Raw genomic sequence first — 23320 nt, forward strand, 5'->3', positions numbered from 1 at the left:
ACTGGCTAAGTGGATGGACCATTTGAGGAGCAGTCAAGGTCAACATTTGCATAAAATAATCTTCAAACATTAAATTATATGGACCGTACTATAAATTCATGCATTTTTCTGAATTGTATGTGTTTTTTTAAACTTTCTTATAGCTTTTAAAAAACCACAAGCTAACTTGCATACAAAAGCCTTAAATTGTTTCTGTACAAGTTATTGCTTCCCAATTTTCAAGAATTGGGCTTAATAGAAACTTAATTAATACTTGTTAGTTGGGATAGTACCTTTGATGAGTCCAAATTTCGTAAAAATTCCCCATAAACAATAAATAAATTATTAAGTTAAGGCGAATATAATTTTATATTAATTCTAAATAAAGTAAATGCTTGAACAACCTTATGTTTCTTAGCAGGGGGTAGGCCTAATAATTTACAAAATATTATTAAAAATGCCACATTTCTATTGTGAATAGGCCAGGTAGTCTACCGTCATTCTTTTTTTTGCTGTCAGTTGTTAGATTTCATAGCACAGATTTTTCTTTCTTGATTTGTTTACAATTCACACAAAATAAATAAATTAATAAAACCATCAAAATGAATCCATTAACGTAAGTATATATGTAAAATAAATTTCCTAAATTTATTACAACAATTTATTTAATTCTTCCATTCAGAAATATGAAAAACGTCCTTAAACTAAGCGAACGCGACTTGCAACGCGGTGGCAAATCATCTTGGCACGATATGTATCGAGATTCCGCCTGGGTCTTTGTTGGCGGAATGCCATTCGATCTAAGCGAAGGCGATATACTTGCAGTCTTCTCTCAATATGGAGAAATTGTAAATATTAATCTTGTCCGTGACAAAATCTCGGGCAAATCAAAAGGTTTTTGTTTTATCTGCTACGAAGATCAACGTTCAACAATCTTAGCTGTGGATAATTTGAATGGAGTCAAGGTAAGACTTAAGCGCTTGGGTTCACCATAAACCACCAACTTATCTATGTATTTATTTTTCTATACAAGATCCTAAATAGATCACTTCGAGTGGATCATGTTTCCGACTATAAACCACCAAAGGAAAACGACAAAACCGATGAAGAAACTCGACGTTTGTACATGGAAGGATGTGCACCGAAACCTCAAATTTCTGAAGAAAACATTAAACGTGAAAGTGATAGAACGAACTCAGGTTCCGTGTCAGAAATACGAAAAGAATCCAAAGTTAAAGTTAAAAAAGAGAAGAAGAAAAAATCAAAGAAAGAAAAGAAATCCAAAAAGGAGAAAAAATCTAAGAAAAAGAAAAAACAAGTACAGTCCAGCTCTTCGGAGGAGAGTTCATCTGAAGATGAATCATCCTCAGAAAGTAAACCCGACCGAGAAGAAACAAGACCCCGAAGCAGAAGTCCTTCGAAAAAGCACCATGAAGGTAGATCAGGTGATCGAAATAGAAGTGACGACAGACGCGATAGGCACAGGAGCCGTAGTCGCAGTCGTGATCGTGACCGCAGCAATCATCAACGACGGCGTCGAAGTAGATCTCGATAATTTCTTTTTGTTAATAAAATGTCATAAAAAATGTAACTATTTTAATTTAAAGTTGTTAAATTTTCAAAAACAAACAAAGGTATAAAAACCAAGAACTAAGTTGGTAGCTCAAGAAATTTAATTTCTTTATTTACTTCAAAGTTCAAATAGAAAAAATTACAACAATAATAAGAGCCTTTGTAATAAATTAAATCAATGGTAATTAACTAAATTAAATATTTATAAGTAGAGAAAAGAAAGAACAAAACATCATTTCGCTTGCTTCTGAGGACCACCACCATCGTCTTCAGAAGTGGCTTTGCGTTTGAGAGCATTTCTTGTTTGCGATCGAGTTAACGGTCTCGTTGCCACTTTATCCTCCCCTCCTCCTTTTTCTCCTCCATCTTGATACTTACATTCAATATTCTCTTTACTACTTCGTCTCTGGACAGACACCCTACAACTTGTAGTTCTAGGCAGTCTCAATAACTCTGGCGAAGACTCCTTTGCGTTTGCTGGAGTGGTAGCAACATTTGTGCATCGCTTTGAGTGAATTGCCAGTGATCGGTAAGTTTTGAAGAGCTTCTGACAATTGGAACATTTCATTGACTTGACAATTGTCAGAGGAGCATCATCGGAGTCAACATCTGAAGGAGATTCTAGTTCCCTACTTGGAGATGGTGACATTTTTTCGATTTTCTTTGACGCAACCTCAATCGGTTGAAATTCAGGTTGTGGCCCCACCACCTCTAGGGCCACCTTGATGGATTCTTGAGTTGCAGGAACACGACGGGTATTCAGCGTGCGACGTTTGCGTTTAAAAATCTTGTCCAATTCGGGAATTTCAGTTTCTGCATACAATTGCTCTTTGCCGTCTTCGTTGTTGTTGTTGCTATCGCCAATTTCTTCGTGTTCCGGTGGGCGCAGGTGAACTTCGAATACCAAATTATCAGCTCCTGGAATCGTATAGAGCTTCTGCTTTCGCCGATACGTTCTGCATCGTGGTCTTTCTCTTATCATAGGAATTGAAATGGAGCTTGTGTCGAAATACGAAGCCAAATCGAAACTCGGACGAGATGACATCACTTTTCTGGTCCTCAGTGGACGGAGTACCACAATTTCTGATGGTTGGATGAAAGTTCTCCGGGGGACGACTCTGGCCCAGTCGAAGAATGGTGGCGATTGTTGGACAATCCGTTTGTGTGGAGCTCCCATCGGCATCGCCATCGACGACTCTGGAATCATCATAAAGTTTATGTTACATTCCGGAACCTGCGTGAAGTGCAAGTTGCTATTAGGCATCTCGTTTTGCTGTGTGGTTAGTCCTAAGGGCATTGGATAATCGTTAAGAAACTGCACAGATGGACCGACAATCGCTGTTTTTTCTTCGGCATTTGGATGAACACTTCCCATTGGAATGTCACTAGAAAAACTTATGGTTTGTGGCGCCTCTACTGGAACTGGAGGCGGAGAGGGTATTGTAGTTGGAATGGGAGCAAGCTGTGGAATATCTTGAATTGTGCTCAAGGAGGATGGTGGCAAAGGAAGATACTCTGACCACTGACCCAGTGGTTGTAGGAAATCAGTTTGATTTGACAAATTACACTCGGATGCGTAATCTTCAGACTGCATCTCTAGATCGGGCATATGATAATAAGCTGTAGTTTCTAGAGGCAGCTGATGATGTGGAGTCGCAACGGTGTTAACTGCAGCCTGCTGCATTTCTATGCTATTGTTCATTTTACAAATATCGTCAAGGATATCATTAAATGAACATGGAACATCACAAGAACTACGCAAAAAAAAAGAAAGAAAAGAGTTTGTTTGAATGTCCGATGGAAGCAATAAATTTCAGCAAATTAGCTTCCAACCTCACCTTATAGCTTCCAAGGAAGAATTTAACAAACTATCCTGAGCTTCTGAGATAACACGATCAACATCTAATGTTAATAGGCCTGTTTTGGACCTAAAAACATCCTCTTGATGGGATGCATCGCTGGAAAACAAATCAGCCATCGAACAAAATCAGGAGTTTCAGATTAAAATCAAAATAACTCACGAATTCAAAACAGTTGCTAGTTCTTCAATATTATCTGATGAAAGTTCCATTATTATTTTATTATTTAATTTTTTCCTTTTTTTATTTTATATTTAAAAAATAATTTATTAAAAATGCATAACTTAAAATTGATTCGACTACAATGAAAAACATGAAAAAGGGGGTTTCGAGAAGGACATGTGAACATGAAATGAAAATTTGGTATTGATAAAAATCCGTTATATTTCATTTGTTGTTGTTTTTGTCATAACGGTGTCTATTGTCAAAATATACGAACTGTCAGAATTAAGGTTAACTGCTATTAGGCACGTTTAATAATAGTCCTAGCAACTTATTTGTTGTATACAACCTAGAGCTAGGGTGCATGCACAAGTTTAGTTGTTTTTCCGCCCAAATACTTACCCTGAGGCTCCGCAATAGTTAAATCAACTGAAGTTTCTCTTCTGGAATCTCATCCTCAATCCATTGTGTTTTTTTAAAGCGCACCATACACAATTCAATTTAATTGTCAACTGAATCAAATCAAATGTAAATCAACCTGTGTGTGGCGTTGTCATTTAATCGATTTGACAGTTGAATGGTTGGTTGAAGAAAAATCAAAAGATTTAGATTATTTTGAAGTTTGTTGAGTGGCTAGAGGAGGTGTGGAAGTGGGTAAAGTGGAAGTTTAGGATGAGGTAGGAAATAGAGATAGAAAGAATTGGAAAAGGTTAGGTGGGATTGTTGAGCTCCGTGGGACGTGGCCTGCTTGCAGTGCATGGCGTCAGCTCGTCGGACGGGGGGATCTTGCCCCCGTTGATCGACTTGGAATCAGTAGAATTCCATCCGAAGAATATCTAGATCTTATAGAGGAAATATATAATCACCCAGACGAACTTCCCGACTTAAAAATTGAAGGTCAATACGTTTATAAAAAAGCTTTTAAGAAGATAGGTGAAGAAGAGATGCTAGAGCATGCTTCGTTTCTTTGGGCAATATTTTTACTGGTCTAATATGACTGTGCATGGTCGCGTACATGTTTCTAACTGTAGTGTGTGTAAGCAATGTAAAGCGTCAGATCAAGTAACCCGTCCCCCTATCGTAACGTTTTATTGTAGTAATCATCCTTTCGAAAAAATTTCCTACATTGACTTTTTAGGGCCTTATCCCAGGTCAAAACTAAGCAATGTGTATGTTTTCGTTGTTTTAGACCATTTGTTCAAATTTGTGTTATAAAAAGCCTTAAGAAAAGCAACGTCCTCGAAAGTGATAACATTTTTGAAAGAAGAAGTTTTTAATATGTTTGGAATTCCAAACATAATCCATTCTCATAATGGAAAACAATTTGTGGGAAAAGAGTTTCAGAATCTTATTACCAAATATAGACATTTTAAAACAACTTTTTATTCACCGCGATCGAATGCGTCGGAAAGGGTTAACCGCTCGTTGTTAGCTGCTATCCGATCATACCTTAAACGCGATCAAAGAGAATAGAATACGCACCTTGGCAATATTGCGTGTGCGTTAAGGAGTGCAGTTCATGGTACTACTGGTGTATCCCCATATTATACCTTATTTGGTACTAATATGATGATGCACGGAAGAAGTTATGAACTTACGAACAAGTTGAACGCGATGGACGACAACGAGTTGTTGATTCTTCCCCCACAAAACCGATTGCAATGCATTCGTGAAAATATTTCAAAAGCAAATGAAAATATATAACGTCCGAACTAAAAATACCAGATATGTGCCCTTACAGGAGGTATATAGAAACAAATTTATTTTGAGCGATTCTGCAAAATTTTTGTCCGTCAAGCTGTCCCTAAAATATGCTCGAAAACCTAAACCTATAGAAAGTGGGCATATTTCATGCAAAGGACCTAAAACAATAAGTATATGTCAAACCTTGTCTAAACTGATTCAAAAAAGCCCGGCTAGCTTAGTCGGTAGAGCATGAGACTCTTAATCTCAAGCTCGTGGGTTCGAGCTCCATGTTAGGCGCCAGTTTGTTGCTGGTTTGTGGAGGGGAGAAGAGCGTGGATTAGGATAAGTCGATGAGGCAGTAAAACTACCATACTGTGGCAGGAACATCTGGAAAAGAAAAGAGTAACACCAGAAAAAAGGGACAGAGTATGTGGGGGGGATCTTGTTCCCGGAAGTAAACGTCACCAGCAGCCAAAAACATAAATCAGGCCGGTTTACTAAAAACAAAACTCACAATTTAACGCGGACGGACGTTCACCACCTCAAAGGCATTGCCTTACCTTCCTTCCTCAATTGAACAACTGAACTGAACAGCGTCAGTCGAATTTTTTAATTTGAAGCAAGTTGATCTTTTTCACGAATATTTGAAAAGAAATCCTCCAAATAGTTTACAATCATCCAGCTATTTGGAAAATAAAAAGCACCGAATATCGGAATAAAATGAAGAAAACCCGGCATGGGATTTAATTTCGAGAAGTATAAAGAAATTGACCCTGACGGTACCATGGCCACAATTAAAAACAAAATAACTAACATCAGAACGTGCTACCGTCTCGTCCAGAGCTAAAAAATTAGCTGATTCCATAAAAGCTGGAGCTGGGGGAGAAGATGTTTATATTCCCTCGTTATGGTATTTTTAAGAGTTGAATTTTCTTCGAGACCAAGAGGAGCCTTCCGAAAGCGTCTCAACAGTAGATACTGACCAAAGGTTTTATGCAAAAAAAAAGCATTGAAGAAATGCTCATTCTTGGTGTACTTAAACAATTGCATTCTATTATATCACCATCAATGCCATCATGATCAAGAACTACAAAAAGGTTCAAACGTTTTTCACCATCGCCTCCCATTTCCATATCTCCTATGTCCAGTTCATCAGCGGTACAATACCATCAATCACCGTTAATCGAACCATCACATTCGACATCATCACGTCCATGCAGTTCATTACCACAATATGTCCATTTGACCTAACAAGGAAGTCAAAAAGTTGCTCCCAGAAAACTTTTGATTTTAGATCAAAATTCCTTGAGAACTCAAGAACGAATAGAAAACAATATTCAAGATTCATTAACCCAAAACAAAGAAGACGAATGTTCCAGCATATTGGAACTTTTTGAAGACAGAGAATTTTGCTAATGACTGTTTTGTTATCTACACTTTTTTTTTTTTTTTTTTTTTTTAATAAAAAATAATAAATTGAATTAGGTAAATGTTTGATATATTTGAGTTTATATACGCGCATAATTCGTTGCTGATGTTTTTGGCGATGGTCATAGCAATTCTTGATGTGGTAAGTTACAGACCTACCAAAACACCTTCGTTAGACAATAGAGCTTCATAAACTGGTCCATTCTTTCGTTTTAAAAATTTGTGGAGAAAACAACTAGCCAAGACTATATTTGTCGCTTTTTTGGGTCGCAAGTTAATGGGCTTTAGCAAAACTTGGAAACGGTGAGCAAGAATACCAAAAGCATTTTGTACACGTACAATTGATGAGCTAAGTTAAAACTCAGCTCCTGCGGATATAATTGTGTACCCGAATACGGCTTCATTATATGTTCTTTTAATGGGAAAGCATCATCTGCCATGAATATATACGGCAACTTTTCATCACCTGTGATAAGTTCTTCAGCATATGACAAATGGAGCAAACCGCTTTCTTTCATTTTGGAAAATGTTGTGTGCCCAAAAACTCCAGCTTCGGAGTTTCGGCCATTTTTTCCAACATAAACCATCAAAAATTCACTTTTTAATGATGGCCATTAAAACGATGCTAAATGTCTTCTTGTAATTGAAGTAAAAAGATCCTGAATTCGGTGGCTTAAGTATTTCAATTGCACACCCCATCACAAAGATAATACCGTTTCTACAACGCGAATTGCTTTTTTGACAGTAAAATTATTGCTACTTAAGAAGCTGGAGGAACTACAACAGCTAACTATTCAAGAGGATAAAAGAAAACACAGGTTTTGGGTGAATCCATTTTTCTAAGTAAGGAAAATTCATAATTTGGAGTCGCACCAACTTGAGGACTTACTATGGGAGGGCGGTGCAGACTATAAGAATTTTCGTACATACAACACAAACGTCAAATTTTATGAAAGGATTATGATCTGCTCGAAAAATCCAAACTGCAATGACCGGATGGATTATCTGATGACATGCTGATTGTCCTGTCATCGGAAATGTTCAATGGAGCACAAGATTTACTTTTAAAAATGCAATTATTAAGAACATTTAGTAAGAGAAAAGAGAAAACTTTCCAGTATTGTTTAAGGTTTCAGTATTGAACAAACATACATAAATGCGACACAGATTATTCAAACAACGTTTTATATTTCTATTGTTTAGAAAGGAAGCTAAAGATTGTGTTAAAAGTGACCATACACAACAGAGCCAAAGATCAAAATGTCGTTGGATTTTTACCCTTCTGGCTAAGTCTATGTCGCTGTACAGCCTGTACAGCTCGTCGTTCCATCTTCTCCTCAACTTCCTTTCGATGCAAACGGGATCGTAAATCACATGAAGCACCCAAGGTGCTTTCATCCGCTTTTGTCATAGTCATGCTTCTTCACCGTATAACAGGACCAGGATGATAAGGGTCCTATAAAGCGACACTGGTCCGTCGAAAGAGGACTTGAAAACTCAATTGCTTTGTTTGATCTCAGCGCTGGTGTTGTTTTCAGCGTAAATAGCAGAGCCTAGGTCCTTGACTACCTCAAAGTTACGTCTGTCGATGGTGACATTTTGACCAAGACGTCGGCGTTGTAGGTCCTTTCTTGAGTACAGCATGTACTATGTTTTGCCCTCATTAATCGTTAAACCAATTTATGCCGCCTCCGCCTCAATACTCACAAAAGCTCCATTAACATAACGCTAAGATCTTACGATTAATGCCAATGTCACCAGCATATGCTAGTAATTTAACGGACTTTTGAAAGATAGTGCCTTTAGTGTTGACCTGGGAGCTCTGCACTATTCTTTCAAGCACGATGTTAAAAAAATTGCATAACTGCCCATCACCTTTTCAACCTTTTTTTTAACATCGAAAGGTTCTGTTAAGTTGTGTCCAACCCTTATGGAGCAGCGATCAAAGGAAACAAATGCTTATTTTCTCTTTCCCTCTTTTTATTTTTTCTGGGTCAGTTAGCAACCTTTTCGGTATAGGGTTGCCATTTTTGGTCATGTTTTCCTGCTTACAAGTGTGGTAATCTAACATATTTTTCTGAATAAATGAATGACAAATTTTAATTTGTTTTATAAAAAGCCTTATATGTTGATTACCATCCAGATAAACTAATTTTTGCTTGTGTTTGAAATGAAAAATAATCAATCTGTCAAAATGGCGGTGGCTTGGTCGTATATGTCTAATTAAAATAACTGAGCTATGAATCAAATATCCTGATGGACTGAAACAATTTGCAGTGGCTTTCAACGTTTAAAAATGATATTATACATTCATTAACTTACATTGCTCATCCATTTTTTTGTCTTAATCCCAACAGCACACCAGAACTATTGGTGTGCTGGTCTTTGCCAACTCTCGAGCATAAGCAAGGTCTGCAAAGCTGTGTATAAAATGTATTAAAAAGAACTTACCGAGCTGGTTGTTCTTCACTCATAAGTATCCACCCCACCTCTACCACCCTACCGAGCTTTTGTCAAAGTATCTGCTTCCATGAGAATTGCGTACAAGTCTTGATTGTAACATTTTGGAATCGACCTTCCTCTAATATATGGGTTAAGGAAGGTCAGAGTTCATTGACATACTAGATAAGGACTCCTAATTGATTCATATTAACATAGAAAATCTCCCGTTAAATTGATTCCACCTATTAACGTCATCTGCTACGCCTTGACTGAGTGATAGACAATTTTGTATACAAACCGTTCCTTGCTTTTTTGGTTTTTTCCTCTCTGAGAGATTTTAATCCCCCCTCTTCAAAATTTCAAAGACAATTTTCTGCCCAAAGGTCTTTGGAATAAACCTAGTATGTCACTAGACCTGGTAACGATATACCTTCTTATTGACATGCCAAAATCACGGATTTTTTCTCCTACGTCAGGTTGAGGAGGAGGCAGGGCAAACCATCTCCTTGCTGGAGACTATTGTAGAGTTTGATTGGTCTATATAGCAATCAGGCTTCTTTAACTTGGCTTGATGATCAACGTACAAAGTCGTGTCAATTTATTTGGGATGCCGAATTCTCATGGCTATGTATAGTTCTATCCTGGCTTTGCTATCATAGGCGGTCTTAAATTCTATAAACCGATAGTAAGTTGGAAAATTAAATTTTAGACATTTTCCATGTGAAAAACTAATCGGTGGCTGATTTGGTTTAGATAATGCAACACTGAAGTTGTTCGATGTTATTTTAAGCGCATACCACTATACTAGATAGTTTGAGTATCTTATAGGCGGTACTCAAAAACGTGATACCTATGTATATATTTTTGACATCTCCTTTCTTGTGTTCTGACATCTCCTTTCTTGTGACATCTCCTTCTTATGTATCTTTTTTCTTCTGGTATTTCTTTATTTTTTCATTTGAGCACTATAATGTCATAAATTACTCTTTGTAAAGCTGGTGGTCCACCATTTTAAAACAGATCGGGTGATGATATATCATCGGCTTCCAGGGCTATGCTTGGTAACGGTATCATGTGGGCTTCTGCTTGAAGTGGTGGAGCCTCCACTTCTCTGCGACTGCTGCTTCAAATGAAGTTTGCAGTGCTAAATGACAACTGGGCATTTTTTTGTATATTGTACGCGCACTCAAGGGGATATGAATACCCTTATAATGATTATTTATAGATGTTTGCTTAACTCTTGCTAAGTTGTTACTAAAAAAGTCCAGAATTAAGCCTTTTTATAAATAAATTTAAACCTAAGTTTAGGACTGAACCCGTGGTTTAACTTTAAATTATGTACATAAATCCCTTATTTGTATTTTAGCTGATCTTTATGGTTTTTCACAACCATGGTTAGCACAATAATCGCCACAATTGCAAGAAAACTGACACAACAGTTGCCAAACTTTGTAGAATTCCCATCAACAAGCCAGGAACTTCAGAAGATAAAATTAGATTATGCATAAAGCTTCCGGCTAAGATTGATGATTTATTTAACAGCTGGGAAATCGACTGTGAATAAGAGCTGTGTTCGTTTAACTAAAGCTTAGTGCACACGATTGCCAGATCTGCAAATATTGCCAGATCTGCCACTGAAAAATTTGTCTCGAATGGCTGACAATCGTGTACACACCAAATTAATTTGCAGACAAATGGTTTGGCTCCTAATTTGCAGAAAAATATCTGCCAATTAATTTGTAGATTTCTGGCAATCGTGTACACGCAAGCTGACAACCGTGTACACACCAAATTGATTTGCAGAAAAATTTGTTCATCAATCATTTTGAAGACAAATGAATTTGCAGATGTGGCAATCGTGTGTACACAAAATTCACCAAATTTTTTTCATTTTCTGACGTTTCTTCAAACGTCTGACAATGAATAAATTTGCAGATGCCGTTTGAGGAACATTTGCAAATTTATTCATTGGCAGACAAATTTGGAGAAAACTACAAAGTAAATTTTTAAGTTGTTTTTTTTTTCATTTCAAAGAAAATGTATAAAAACGTTAACATTTATTGAAAATAGTCGCAACTGCTACGTTTTTTTCCATGCAAACCGTGTACACACAAATTAAAATTTTCAGCTCATTGTCACACATTGTCAGACGTTTGCAGATCTGACAATGATTGTCAGACCTGGCAATCGTGTACACTAAGCTTAACAAGCCTGAAACTTTAGATCAAGAAATCACGACTTTTGTAGTTCTCTACGAATACGCCCCAATATTTGTAAGCTGTGTCCACTTCCCTCTTACACCTGGCATACTAACCTGAGAACTAACTCTCCCTCCATTGAGCTAATCGAAGCGAAAAACCCTCAGCAAAAATATTTCATGAAAAATGTCTATAGCTGAATCAATTTTGTTGATATGTCATCAACAAAACACAATTTTATAAAAGCAAATTCATTTCAGAACAAATTCCAAGTAAGAAATGAGTAACTTCATTGTTATGGCAGATCACAAAAAATGACAATAATGATCTACTCATAAAACTGCATTTTTTAAGACTTGTTGCATAGGTACATACGTAAATACTTTTATATTAAGAAAAAAAAATTTTTAAACGTCAAGAAATTTTCAATTTAAGAGATCGGAAACAATCTAAATGCTTCTGAAAAAACATTAAGTTATTTTGTCAGCTATTAAAAGCAAATATTTCGAGAAAATTATTAATATATCGAATCTTTGCATAAATATGTATTGAAAAAAAAATTATTTAAAGACAAAAGTTATTGGCACCATCAATTTTAGGACTTGAAAACGAACGCCAGTATTCTGTTTAGAACTTAAAACATTCTTATTTCTTTTTAAAGATGGCGGTCCATACAAAAAACATATGTTTTTGACATTTGATAAAAGCCGCATTTAAGAATGCTATTGCATCAATTATCTTTGTGTTTTGCCAAAATAGTGAATTTTTTGAATTAAAATAAATGAAATAAAACAAAAATGATTCGTTTAAATAACCTTACGAAAATCATAACACAAAGTCATTTAACCAAATCATGGCGTAACTATGCCGTTAAAAAGAACTTACGTCTAACAAATCCTAACGAAGATCCTTACGAAAAACTGCCACCCGAAACAAGACCAAAAATCATCTTCAGTTCATTCCTTGAGAAACAAAAACCTCTTCTAGGATTCAAACGAAAAAAGATCCTAGAAACTAAACTCCAACAAGCAGTCGAACGTGATAAAGTGCTAAATTTATCAGTACGATCGTTCCCGGTTTCGTTGGGAGCACTTCAATCCTACAAAGAGGACGAAAAAGAAGATGTGGATGAAGAAGACGAGGAACTTAAGAAGTTAATCGAGAAATGTGATGATTTGGAAAACCGCCATGAAGCTCTACGTGAGCAGCAGAACCAGCCGCCATTGAAATGGATGAATGACTATGAATTCTATGGAAGCACAATTGACGAAAACGGTGAAGCCGATTCAAAATATGGAACTCCTGGTAATTATGGAAGTAATAAGGACTTAAAAACACATAACTGACTGCATATATATTTAAAGACCCTTCGATACCAGCATCAAAAATACCATGTAATGGATGTGGAGCTCATCTGCACTGCTCCAACATAGTTACTCCCGGCTATATCCCTAGTGAAATCTTTAAAGGACGTACTAAAACCGAACTTCAGGTATATTTAACTTAGTCAAGATATACTCATAGATGATTTAATTGTATTAACTTCACAGCAAATTGTGTGCCAGCGTTGTCACTTCCTCAAGAACTACAATATCGCCTTAGATGTCGAGGTCACAGCCGAAACCTACATCAAAACACTTTCCGCTATAAAAGATAAATTTGCTCTTGCAATTCTAATTGTTGATCTCTTAGACTTTCCTTGTTCCATTTGGCCGGACATGCAGAAAATTCTCGGCGATAAACGTCCGATTTTTGTGATTGGCAATAAAGTTGACCTTTTACCCAAAGATTCACCTGGCTATTTGGATCACATAAAATCATGTTTAAAAGATGAAATCGTCAAGAGTGGTTTGTAATCTTATTTTGTTGGTCTTTTTGGCTGATTTTGATCATACATTTTATTCACAGGTCTGAATGCAATGAACATAAAGAATGTAAGTTTAATTTCAGCAAAAACTGGTTACGGCATTGAAGAGCTCATAACACAATTACAAAAAATTTGGGCTCATAAGGGTGACGTTTATCTTGTGGGTTGCACAAATGTTGGCAAGAGTTCGTTGTTTAATATTCTTTTGAATTCTGATTATTGCAAGGTACATTTTCTTGATAATTTTTTAATCTGGAGAAAAAGTTTTTAGTAATTTTTGGTGTGTTTTATTTAAGCTCGAAGCCACGGATTTGGTAAAGAAAGCTACGACATGTCCATGGCCGGGAACAACATTACAAATGCTGAAATTTCCCATTCAACGACCATCGGGTAAGTTTTATTTATAAAACGTTTACGGTTAAAAGTTACCAGAGACCCTAATAGAAGAGAAGGTACTTAAGGTAGGTTCTTCGATCTTTTGGATAAAAGATATGATCAGTGACTTAGCTACAATATTAAAATTGTTTTGAGAGATTTGAATGCTTAGATAAGTAGGGAAGACATCTTTGCTTAAAAAAATAAAAAAAAAAAAAAAAAAAAAAGCCTGTAAGAGAACACCTCCGATGACGGATTCAGGCTCATCTGTTTTGCGGGCGAATCTTCATGGTAGTCAGTACGCGTTTTGCACACCTCAACATCCACAAAGGAACTTTGAGTACTCCAGATCAATCTACTGTCAACCAAATTGACGATATTGCGATTGATGTTAGAGACGCTGCCAGCACCATGGATGACCGAACTTTCCAATGAGATGGCAACGACACGGACCACTACCTCGTTGTAGCCAACTTTGGGTTTTCACATCTAAGGCGTGATGCTGGGATACAACGTCGAACAGCTTCAATCGCAAGAGATCGCCAATAACTTCTCCGACCGAGTCACAAGTTACCTTTTTCGAGTTTCTCTGATTCAATAAGATAAGCCACTTTGACGTGCTGTTGGATTAAAGAAGCCACCAACAAGGAACTCCTGATTTGATAAGACATTTTTTGTTTCTATTGAGAGAAGCGCGGGAGAACAGGATAAGAAAAAGATACCGGTGAACATTGGGTTTGAATGCCTGCACATTTAAATGAGTGGTAAATATTGAGCCTGGAAAAGCTTACAAATGTTCTGGAGTACTTAAAGTTAGGTAGACGTGTGCATTCAAGAGGACACAGGCGTCCACAAGTTCTTTTTTGTCAAAACTCACCTCTGTCTATCAACTCCTACTCTCACCTCCCCGTGGTGAATATCGGGTGCCTAGTACCTCAACTGGAGATTGGTACCCCAGTGAAAAGTTGTTGGGGCCAGCAAACGAAAGATGGGAGAGGGGGAGAGGTTTCCACTAAAGCACCTCTCCTTATCCAGACTGCACCGGACTAATTGTCGAGATGGAATCAACGGTGGTGTCTACAGTTCCAGTAAGGTTGGAATACTTAGGGCTTCTACGACTTATTCGGAGCCCAGGCCTATAAGGATCGGTTTATCCGGCTCCCCCTCTTTAGAGTTATACTAAGGATCTAGCCCTGGGGGTGACTTCCTGACCACGCAAAAAATATCTTAGTTGCGAAGCACCAAAAAGCTTCGGATACGGACGGATTTACTGTTGAAAATCCACACAAAAAAATTAAGGACAACGAACTTTGGATATACACTTGGAATGTTAGGTCCCTTAAAAAACCACATGGAGCCGAAGAATTAGCGGAGGCGCCCTAGACTGCTATAAAGCAGACATAAACGCCATCCAGGAAATACGATGGGATAGGCCGGGCAAAAATAAGATGAAAAACTGTGACATTTACTATGGTGACTGCTACCGAGAAAACCAAGAGCGCTTATTTGGATGCGGCTTTGGCATTGGTGTCAGACTTAGTCAACAAGTCTTAAGCTATAGATGAATCAACGAGGGCCTCATAAACAACCGCATTAAGGCTAAATTCGGCAACATTACCCTCATATCCGCACACCCACAGAAGAGAAGGATGACAACACCAAAGATATGTTCTTCGAGCTCTTAGACAAAACATATGAGCAGTGTCCTAGCAACGATATTAAAACTGTCCTGGGCGATTTTAATGCCAAGCTAGGAAGGGAAGACATCTTTGGTAAAATATTCGAGGAAAACAGCCCGCACGACAACACTTCCGGCAACGGATTCGGGCTCATCAAAGGCAGCCACACAACAGGCACGTAAAGCGGCGCTGCATAAAAGGATGAGATTTGCTCATGAGCTCTTTGAGCAGAAGAGGCGAGAGGAACACCGGCTTCTCAGAAGGAAAAAGAGAGGGCATGAGAAGCGTGCGGTCGAAGATGTTGAGAGGTATAAAAGCAGGAATGAGGTTCGAAAGTTTTATGAACAGGTGAAACGAAATTCACAGGTACACACACCTAGAACCGAAGGCTGCAAAGACGAAAGTGGAAGCATCATAGTGGAACCGCAGTTAATGCTGAGGATATGGAAGTACCACTTCTGTATACTCTATATCGGCGACGACGAACCAAATTCCGCTGTCAGGCAGGATGATCCATTCAACATAGACGACGAAAGCCAACAATCCCGTCTTCAAGACTTAGACGAAGTGAAGACTGCCATATCTAAGCTGAAGTCTAACAAAGCCGCTGGAGCGGATGGCTTGAATGCCGAGCTCTTTAAAGCAGCTGGATATAAGTTGGATAGATATTCTCGGAAGAAATTAAGTCAGATCAATTTAACCTCAGTATAGTTTTATTGATATTGCAAGAACATAGAGCCTCTAAACTGCAGCAACTAAAGAGGAATCATTTTCCTTAACATCGCATATATAATCTTCACTGGCGCAATGTCTGAACGTCTGAAACCCATCGTTTACAACTTGATATGTTCTTATCATTCTGGCTTTAGACCAGGAAAGTCCACTGATCATGGACAAACCAAGGACCACATCTCCGGGAGAGTTCGTACTGCACGATAAAGGTCTTAAACTTCTTCCTCTAATGCTAATGAACTGAACAACCAAGTCAATGACCTCACCTAAGCTATGAACAGATCGCTAGAAATTGCTTGTCCACTTGTACACATAAGAGGAAAGAGAAAACCACAATGGTTGGCCTCACAGCTTGAGACGCTCAGGAAAGAATGCAGGAAACTTTTCAACCGGGCTAAAGCCGCAAGACTAGCCTCTCACTGGGACTCCTACAAAGTATTCCTAAGAATTTACAAGAAGGCACTAAGGAAATCTAAGCGATCATCTTGGCGATCCTTCTGTGGCACGATGAAAGAAACTTCTGAAGCCTCTAGGTTACGGAAAATTCTTTCAAGTAATCCAGCGATGCCAAGCTGCTTGAAAAATGCAGACTGCTCCTGGACAAATTCAAGTAATGAATCGCTGAACTTACTATTGGATACTCATTTTCCTGGTAGTTCTCTTACCTAAACTTGCAACAGTTATATACGTTCAAGTCGCAATACAATATACCCTCAAGGTCTGATCACAAGGGACAAGCTACAATGGGCTCTCAACAGCTTCAAACCATTTAAATCTGCAGGACCAGATGGAATAATGCCAGTCGAGTTACAAAAGACTTCTGACATAATTGCACCAATCCTTGAGGATTTTTACCATCTGTCTTTACCTGTTTCATATTCCCTCGGCATGGAGAGAAGTTAAAGTTGTTTTTATACCCAAATCGGGTAAATGCTCGCAAGTCAATCCTAAAGATCTACGACTTGTAAGCCAATCATCATTTCTTCTTAAAACCTTGGAAAGATTGATTGATATCCATTTAAGGGCAAGTATTGATATAAGACTTCTGTCTACGTCTCAACATGCCTACTGTAAAGGTAAATAGGTGGTAAGAGCGTTACACACTTTAGTATGCACCATCGAATATTCCCTCCATCATAGAGTTCACTATGGTTGCTTTCCTTGACATCGAAGGTGCCTTTAACAACGTGGACACATCTGCAATCACATCTGCACTGACATCTCTAAATGTAGAGAGTTCGCTTCGGGAGTTAATTCATTTAATGCTTACTAGCAGAATAATTAACTCAACTAGGCAACTCTTCTAGCAGACGATTCGTTATTAGAGGGACACCGCAAGGTGGTGTTCTATCCCCTCTCCTCTGGAACCTAGTGGTGAATGAAATCCTAACTAGTCTGGATGCGGAGAGTTTCAGAGTAAAAGCCTATGCAGACGACGCGACGCTGCTATAGCAGTTTCAGGCAAGCATCTTAACACCCTAAAAGAACTCTTACAAAATGCCTTACACAGACTAATACTTTGGGCTGATCTAATACTGGGTCTTGTCTTAGATAACAAACTAAATTGGAAACGCAATGTACAGGAAAGAGTCAAAAAAGCTACTGTAGCTCTTTTCTTGCAAAAAAGCTATTGGTAATAAATGGGGCTTACAACCCAGAATCACGCATTGGCTATACATATGGTAATCAGACTGATTTATTGGTACAGGACACCTTACTCTACCTAACACCTCTTGACAAATTTAGCAAACAAATAGCTACAAGCTCTGCTATTCACCTCAAAGCATCGTCGCAGTGGAATAACAACAACATTGGCCACTCCGTAATTTTTAGGTATTAAGAATCAAGTCCAAAGCACACAGACTACACCATCCCCCAACTGCAATTCGACAGGAATTTCCAGATTTCTATACCTACCAGATCTTTTTGGGAGGATAGGACATTCTTGGAGGATGAGCCAATCCATTTTTACACAGATGGCTCAAAAACCAAAGAAGGGGTTGGTGGTGGTGTGTACTCTGAACGACTGAAATTAAGTCTCTCATTCCGCCTTCCCAATCATTGTATCGTGTTCCAGGCGAAACTTTTGGCGATTAAGGAAGTCTTGTCTTGGCTCAAAGAAAACCGGGCACTGTCTAATAGAAAAGCACTCCACGAGACTAGGCGTATTCTCAAATGACTTTTGCAGAAGCTGTATGGACGAGGCAGAGGAAGAAACGGTTCTTCATCTTCTCTGCACATGCCCTGCTCTGGCTCGAAAACGCAAGAATTACCTAGGATAATTCTTCTTTAACAAAATAAACGGACTAAATCATATCAGCATAATCAGCCTCTCACGTTTCGTAAGGGACTCAAACTGGTTCCATTGAGCTTAGGATGAAGCCTCAAGATTCATGTGGTATCACAATGGGCCATTAAACTGACCAAAGTGTGTCCGTTTCCATCTTGAACAGCCACTTTAACCTAACCTAACCTTACTCACCATTTTGATGTCTAAAAAGGCTTTAGACAAGTTGATTTCTTTAGCAACATCGTTCTTCAAAAAATAGGCTCTATCTTTCAAAAGTCTGTTCATTTACTTGTATATGTTGATGAACTTAGCGCTTTGTCATCGGAACTTGCCTTAAGCGGTTAATGAGGGATAAACAAAGTACATGATGTCAAGAAAAGACCTGAAATACGGTTTCGGTTAAAAAGTCACCATCGGCAGTTGTAACTTTGAGGTAGTTAAGGACTTTGTATACCTGGGCTCTTCTATGGATGCGGTAAACAACACCAATATTGAGATCAAACGAAGATTTACTCGTGCTAACCGCTTTTTCTTTGCTCTAAGAAAGCAATTGGGTAGTAAAATCCTCTCTCGAGTGACCAAAGTGTCGCATCCCCGTCCTGCTATACTGTGCAGAAGCTTGTAATATGACGAAAGAGAATAGAAGTACCTTGGGTCGTTTTGAGAGAAAATTTTTTTCTGTGATCTGAACTAAGCCAGAAGGGTAAGAGTCCAACGATTGAGATGACTTGGGTCACGTGGAGCCCATAAAACCAATACTCTAGTAAGGCAAGTTTTCCAATCCACGCCCGGAGAACAGCGAAGTAAAGGAAGTCCGCGGATCTAGTTGCCCACTCAAGTGGAAATTGACCTCATCATCCCATCCATCTCTTTTCGTACAAAATAAGTAAGATATTTAAAGCTAGAGTTAAAATCTTAGAAAACATTTTTAAACCACACGCAGCAAATCTCATCAAGTTGTAATCGAAATATAAATGAGTTGAGAAAAATGTACATTCAAAAGAGCTTTTTATCTTTCTCGGAAACAAAAGAGATACTTGATAAAAATTATGGTTGGAAACGTAGTTTTAGAGTTTGCAAAATTATATATTTAAATAATTAAAGAATTGTTTAATAATAAATTTAACAAAATTCTTTAGATTTCAGAGTCTATCATCGATTCCGCAGACTTTTCTCAGAGCGAGCCCAACGAGCAGCTGAGTTTAAACTCCGTCGAGATCAAGCTAATGAAACAGGAAGTGTTAAAGCTGCAACATTGGTCGGTCATATTGGTAAACTTTCCATTCGCCTTCAATTGCTCTCAACGAATTTAATCAACCCCCTTTTTTTAGGTAGAACTGTAATCGATAGAAAAGAATCTGCGGACATGTTTGCCATGTCATCTGGTTGTCAGCCAATTGAAACACTCAACGAACACAGGAAAGAATTTCAAAAGTGTCATTGGTGTTTCGATACACCGGGAGTTATGCAACCAGAACAGGTAAGGAAAGGAGAGATGCCTCAACAAGATGAAGGTTAATCAACCATGTTCCAAACTAGATTCACAATTTACTAACAACGGAGGAACTGTTGAGAATATTCCCTACACAAATGATTGCCCCCAGGGGATTCCGTTTGAAACGGGGGATGACATTGTTCCTGGCTGGTTTGGCAAGAGTTGACTTCGTAGATGGAGATATTGATTCAATTAGGTAAGGATAAGATTCTCTCTCTCTCTTTAAGTGTTAACGATTTCATGATGCCCCTGTTAAGATTGCCGGTGTATTCATCCCATGAACTTCCCATCGTTATAACTCCAACGGAAGATGCCGACGAAGTCTATCGAGAGTACCTTGGAAGTGAGCTCTTTGGCTTGCCTGTTGGCGGCGAAGAACGTTTGAAGAAATGGCCAGGTCTTAAAGCCTCCGAAGAAATAACCATCTATGGAGAATCCAGGGACTCAGCCACTTGTGGTAATAGATCTTCAATCACAACTCATAGAATCTTATTAATGCCTACACTTGTTATAAACTCTAGATATCCTGCTCTCGTCTGCTGGTTGGCTAGGAGTACGGATCCCAGTGGATCGTTATTGCGTATTCAAAGTCTGGACTCCAGAACGACGTGGCATCTTCATCAGAAATCCTGCACTGATCCCCAATGGCGATCAATTACTCGGCAAACGGGTACGTGACTCGATAGCGTATAGAATAGGCAAACCATTTGTTAAAGTTTATTAAAGTGTAATTTTTATTTAACATACAATTCTTAGTTTTTATTTATTCCTACTTTGTTGAAAAGTTTGTCCTTGGCAATTTGCGCCATTAGACCGTGGATAAGTTCAATTGAGGCACGACTGCAGTCCCGCGTGGCTTTGGTGAGTTTGTCTTCGGTGCGCTTTTCGTTGATATCTCCACCTTAAAGTAGATTAAGTCGATTAATTTTAAGCTTTATCTTTTTCTTTTACTCACCTGAAACAACAAATGGTCCACGACCTAAGCTTGATTCACTTTGCTCAAGTTTCTCGGACAAATCGAATATCTGTCCGGTTGTGTATTCGGTGTTTGTGAGCAATCCAGAGCTTCCGAGAGTGTTTACCCAGTACTTGTTCCACAAGGAATCAAGCAGCTTCCTGTCGAGGGCCGATTTAAAGTAGCTAACCTCAAGAGGATAGTACTGTTTGCAGTGAACACCGAAATCTTCGATTTTATTCAATGGGATTGTTTGATATTCCGAGGGTTCCTCATTTGGTGGTTTGTAGCCCTTGGGATAGGTGCGGAATGCCCCAAGACACACTTTGCCAGCCGACACAGTTCGAACTGGATCGACGACAATAGCCACGAATGGCTCTTGGAAGTTCTGATTGAGCATTTGTGTGGACACATCAATACCGGACAACCAACAGCCGTAGCCGGGATGGCTGTGATACCATCCGATGGCATTTTCCAGGCGACCAACTTCCTTTGCCGAATCGATGTAGGCCGACATATACTCGTAGGCTTGGGATTGAGCATTTACTCTTGTTTCGGTTCCTTCGACAGGTAAGGCAAATGCATCCATGACGATCTGTTTAATAAAATGTTTGCAAATAAATTGGACATTTTAAAATGCCATGCCATAGCGAAAAAAGACAAACCATTGTATTGTCCTCAACTTTGCCCAAAAGCAATCCCATAACTTCCAGAGTTCCACCAGATCTTGCATGCATGACCATTTTCAGCAAAGACAGGGCAGATATTTTGATATCTTTGAAATAATGTGGATCCTTTTCCCAAGGTTTGGCATCAAGGACTTGCCTTTGTTGTTCGCCATCGTAGCGAAATATCTCGTCACAAGATGGGAGGGTTTTGACGTTGTTCTCCAACTCCCAGGTTTTCATAGCCATTTCAGATGTTGAAGCCATGTTTTTAATTTGTTTGTTAATTAAATTCGATTGATGTTCTTTGTTTAAATTGAAAATAAGAAATTGCAAGTCCTGACGTGATGGAAATTTTGTTTCTATTTGTCGTTGTCGGCAAATGATAGCTGCTGTCAAATATATGTTCAGGGATGCTAGGAGGATAGTGTAATATCGTAAGTTACGGTGTGGAGTGTATCCATTCACAATAAGTATTTTTCTATTTGATTACGTGAAATTCATTAATTTTTATAAAACTTGATGGCTTTACTCGTATATTTTTTAATCTGCAGAAAAAGAGGATGAATAAAATAAAAAAATTCATCTTTGTAAATAAAATTGGTTGTATTATCACGGAGCAGTTACTTTTAACGTCGTTGGAAGTTTCTGTATATAAAGGGTGAAATGAAAAAACTTCTAGTTAATCGGCAGGTTCAGACGATATGAGGGAATTGAAAGTAAGGCAAGTTTTTAGTATATGATTGGCCAGCTGTCAAAAAATTACCATCCAATTAATGCAACTTTATTGGAATTTAAGCCAAAAAAAATCTACCTAACTATCAAGTGAAGTCTACTTATATGAAAATGACAGTTGATCATGTTTTTTCATTTAATTAAAAGCTGAACTTTATTACTTTATAATTTGTTTTATTTTAAGCACGTTTCCAATTCATGTTTTTTGTGTAAATGTTTTCTTGTCAAATTTAATTTTTTTACAATACAAAATCCATGATAGACTTGTAGCTTGCTTGAGGAGTGTTTTGGAGACAATTATGATCTTGAAAGATTATGTAGATGAACTGTAGGTAGAGGTTAGTAAAGTAAAGTTCTAAGTTTAAATGGACGTTCAAAGAAAACATTTGACTGCAAATGAAGTCCCTTATGTTGTCTGAACCGGCCCAATGTCACTGTAGTCACTCAAGTATAATATCGACATGAAAGTACTATAGATTTTATATACAAAGATGACACTAGTTGGATCAATAATGAAGAAATCTTTATAAACGCAGATTATAGGATGTGCCATAATGTTGATTAAAGATAAGAATATGTTCATCTTCGAGGATTAGGTTTGTTTGGTATACATATATCCGTTGAAGGATTACATATCGAGTCATTGACTTATTATAAATATTATGCCAATGCATAGACTGCTAGTAGCAAACACCGGAATTGTGTTATCTATTCCTTAACGCCCCTAGCCCTTCTGTAGGTACAGCAGAAGTATTGAAAAACTTTTAAACTTGATTTTTATATTTTATTTCTTTTGTTAAACTTTATATTAAAAGATTTCCTTATTTTCTTAACAAAAAAACATTATTAAGGTAAGGAAACAATCTTTAGTTGAGTTATATTTTGGTGATGTGTTGTTAATGGATGCATACCATATTATCTGGTGTAATGGAGTTCATTGCATTCAGAAAGAAAACTGTTAAGAGCCCAAATCAAAAAATAGAATTATTTTTCTAGAACGAATAAGAAAGTTGCTTCAGTAATACGAATGTCGGAGGAATTGCAATTAGGATGTAAATCAGAAGTTTTGTTGATTAGCTGAAGAGAAAGGTAGAAAAGATTGCTAACTTATCTCCCAACATCTTAAACAGCCTAAAAAACCATTTACTTAAGGTCGTGGTACAGTTCTGTGTGAACTAGGGCCTCACCCAATAAGCTTCTT

The 23320-nt window shown here is 37.9% G+C and overlaps 4 protein-coding genes and 1 non-coding gene across 5 annotated transcripts; 3 read left to right on the top strand and 2 right to left on the bottom strand.

Annotated features, from left to right (window-relative positions):
• The first annotated feature begins 459 nt into the window (after positions 1 to 459).
• LOC129942620 (RNA-binding motif protein, X-linked 2) lies at positions 460 to 1650 on the top strand. The gene is made up of 3 exons (XM_056051634.1): positions 460 to 595; positions 662 to 944; positions 1013 to 1650. The coding sequence occupies exons 1-3, from the start codon at positions 582 to 584 to the stop codon at positions 1532 to 1534; spliced, it is 819 nt and encodes a 272-aa protein (XP_055907609.1). The 5' UTR covers positions 460 to 581; the 3' UTR covers positions 1535 to 1650.
• LOC129942619 (uncharacterized) lies at positions 1605 to 3736 on the bottom strand. The gene is made up of 3 exons (XM_056051633.1): positions 3573 to 3736; positions 3390 to 3509; positions 1605 to 3305 (listed from the first exon to the last, which is right to left on the bottom strand). The coding sequence occupies exons 1-3, from the start codon at positions 3620 to 3622 to the stop codon at positions 1784 to 1786; spliced, it is 1692 nt and encodes a 563-aa protein (XP_055907608.1). The 5' UTR covers positions 3623 to 3736; the 3' UTR covers positions 1605 to 1783.
• A 1746-nt stretch (positions 3737 to 5482) lies between these two features.
• Positions 5483 to 5555, top strand: Trnak-cuu (transfer RNA lysine (anticodon CUU)). The gene has a single exon. It is a non-coding gene; the product is annotated as a tRNA-Lys (tRNA).
• A 6501-nt stretch (positions 5556 to 12056) lies between these two features.
• On the top strand, positions 12057 to 20513 carry LOC129940707 (nitric oxide-associated protein 1). Its single transcript, XM_056049143.1, has 10 exons — positions 12057 to 12631; positions 12691 to 12818; positions 12877 to 13174; positions 13235 to 13419; positions 13490 to 13583; positions 19409 to 19540; positions 19601 to 19749; positions 19809 to 19960; positions 20022 to 20221; positions 20286 to 20513. The coding sequence occupies exons 1-10, from the start codon at positions 12124 to 12126 to the stop codon at positions 20486 to 20488; spliced, it is 2049 nt and encodes a 682-aa protein (XP_055905118.1). The 5' UTR covers positions 12057 to 12123; the 3' UTR covers positions 20489 to 20513.
• LOC129940708 (COP9 signalosome complex subunit 5) lies at positions 20455 to 21776 on the bottom strand. Its single transcript, XM_056049144.1, has 3 exons — positions 21385 to 21776; positions 20720 to 21314; positions 20455 to 20665 (listed from the first exon to the last, which is right to left on the bottom strand). Exons 1-3 carry the CDS (start codon positions 21649 to 21651, stop codon positions 20517 to 20519), a joined length of 1011 nt encoding a protein of 336 aa, XP_055905119.1. The 5' UTR covers positions 21652 to 21776; the 3' UTR covers positions 20455 to 20516.
• Between the last annotated feature and the right edge of the window lie 1544 nt (positions 21777 to 23320).

This window comes from Eupeodes corollae, chromosome 1 (assembly GCF_945859685.1).
Source record: "Eupeodes corollae chromosome 1, idEupCoro1.1, whole genome shotgun sequence".
In the NCBI taxonomy this organism is placed as follows: Eukaryota; Metazoa; Arthropoda; class Insecta; order Diptera; family Syrphidae; genus Eupeodes; species Eupeodes corollae.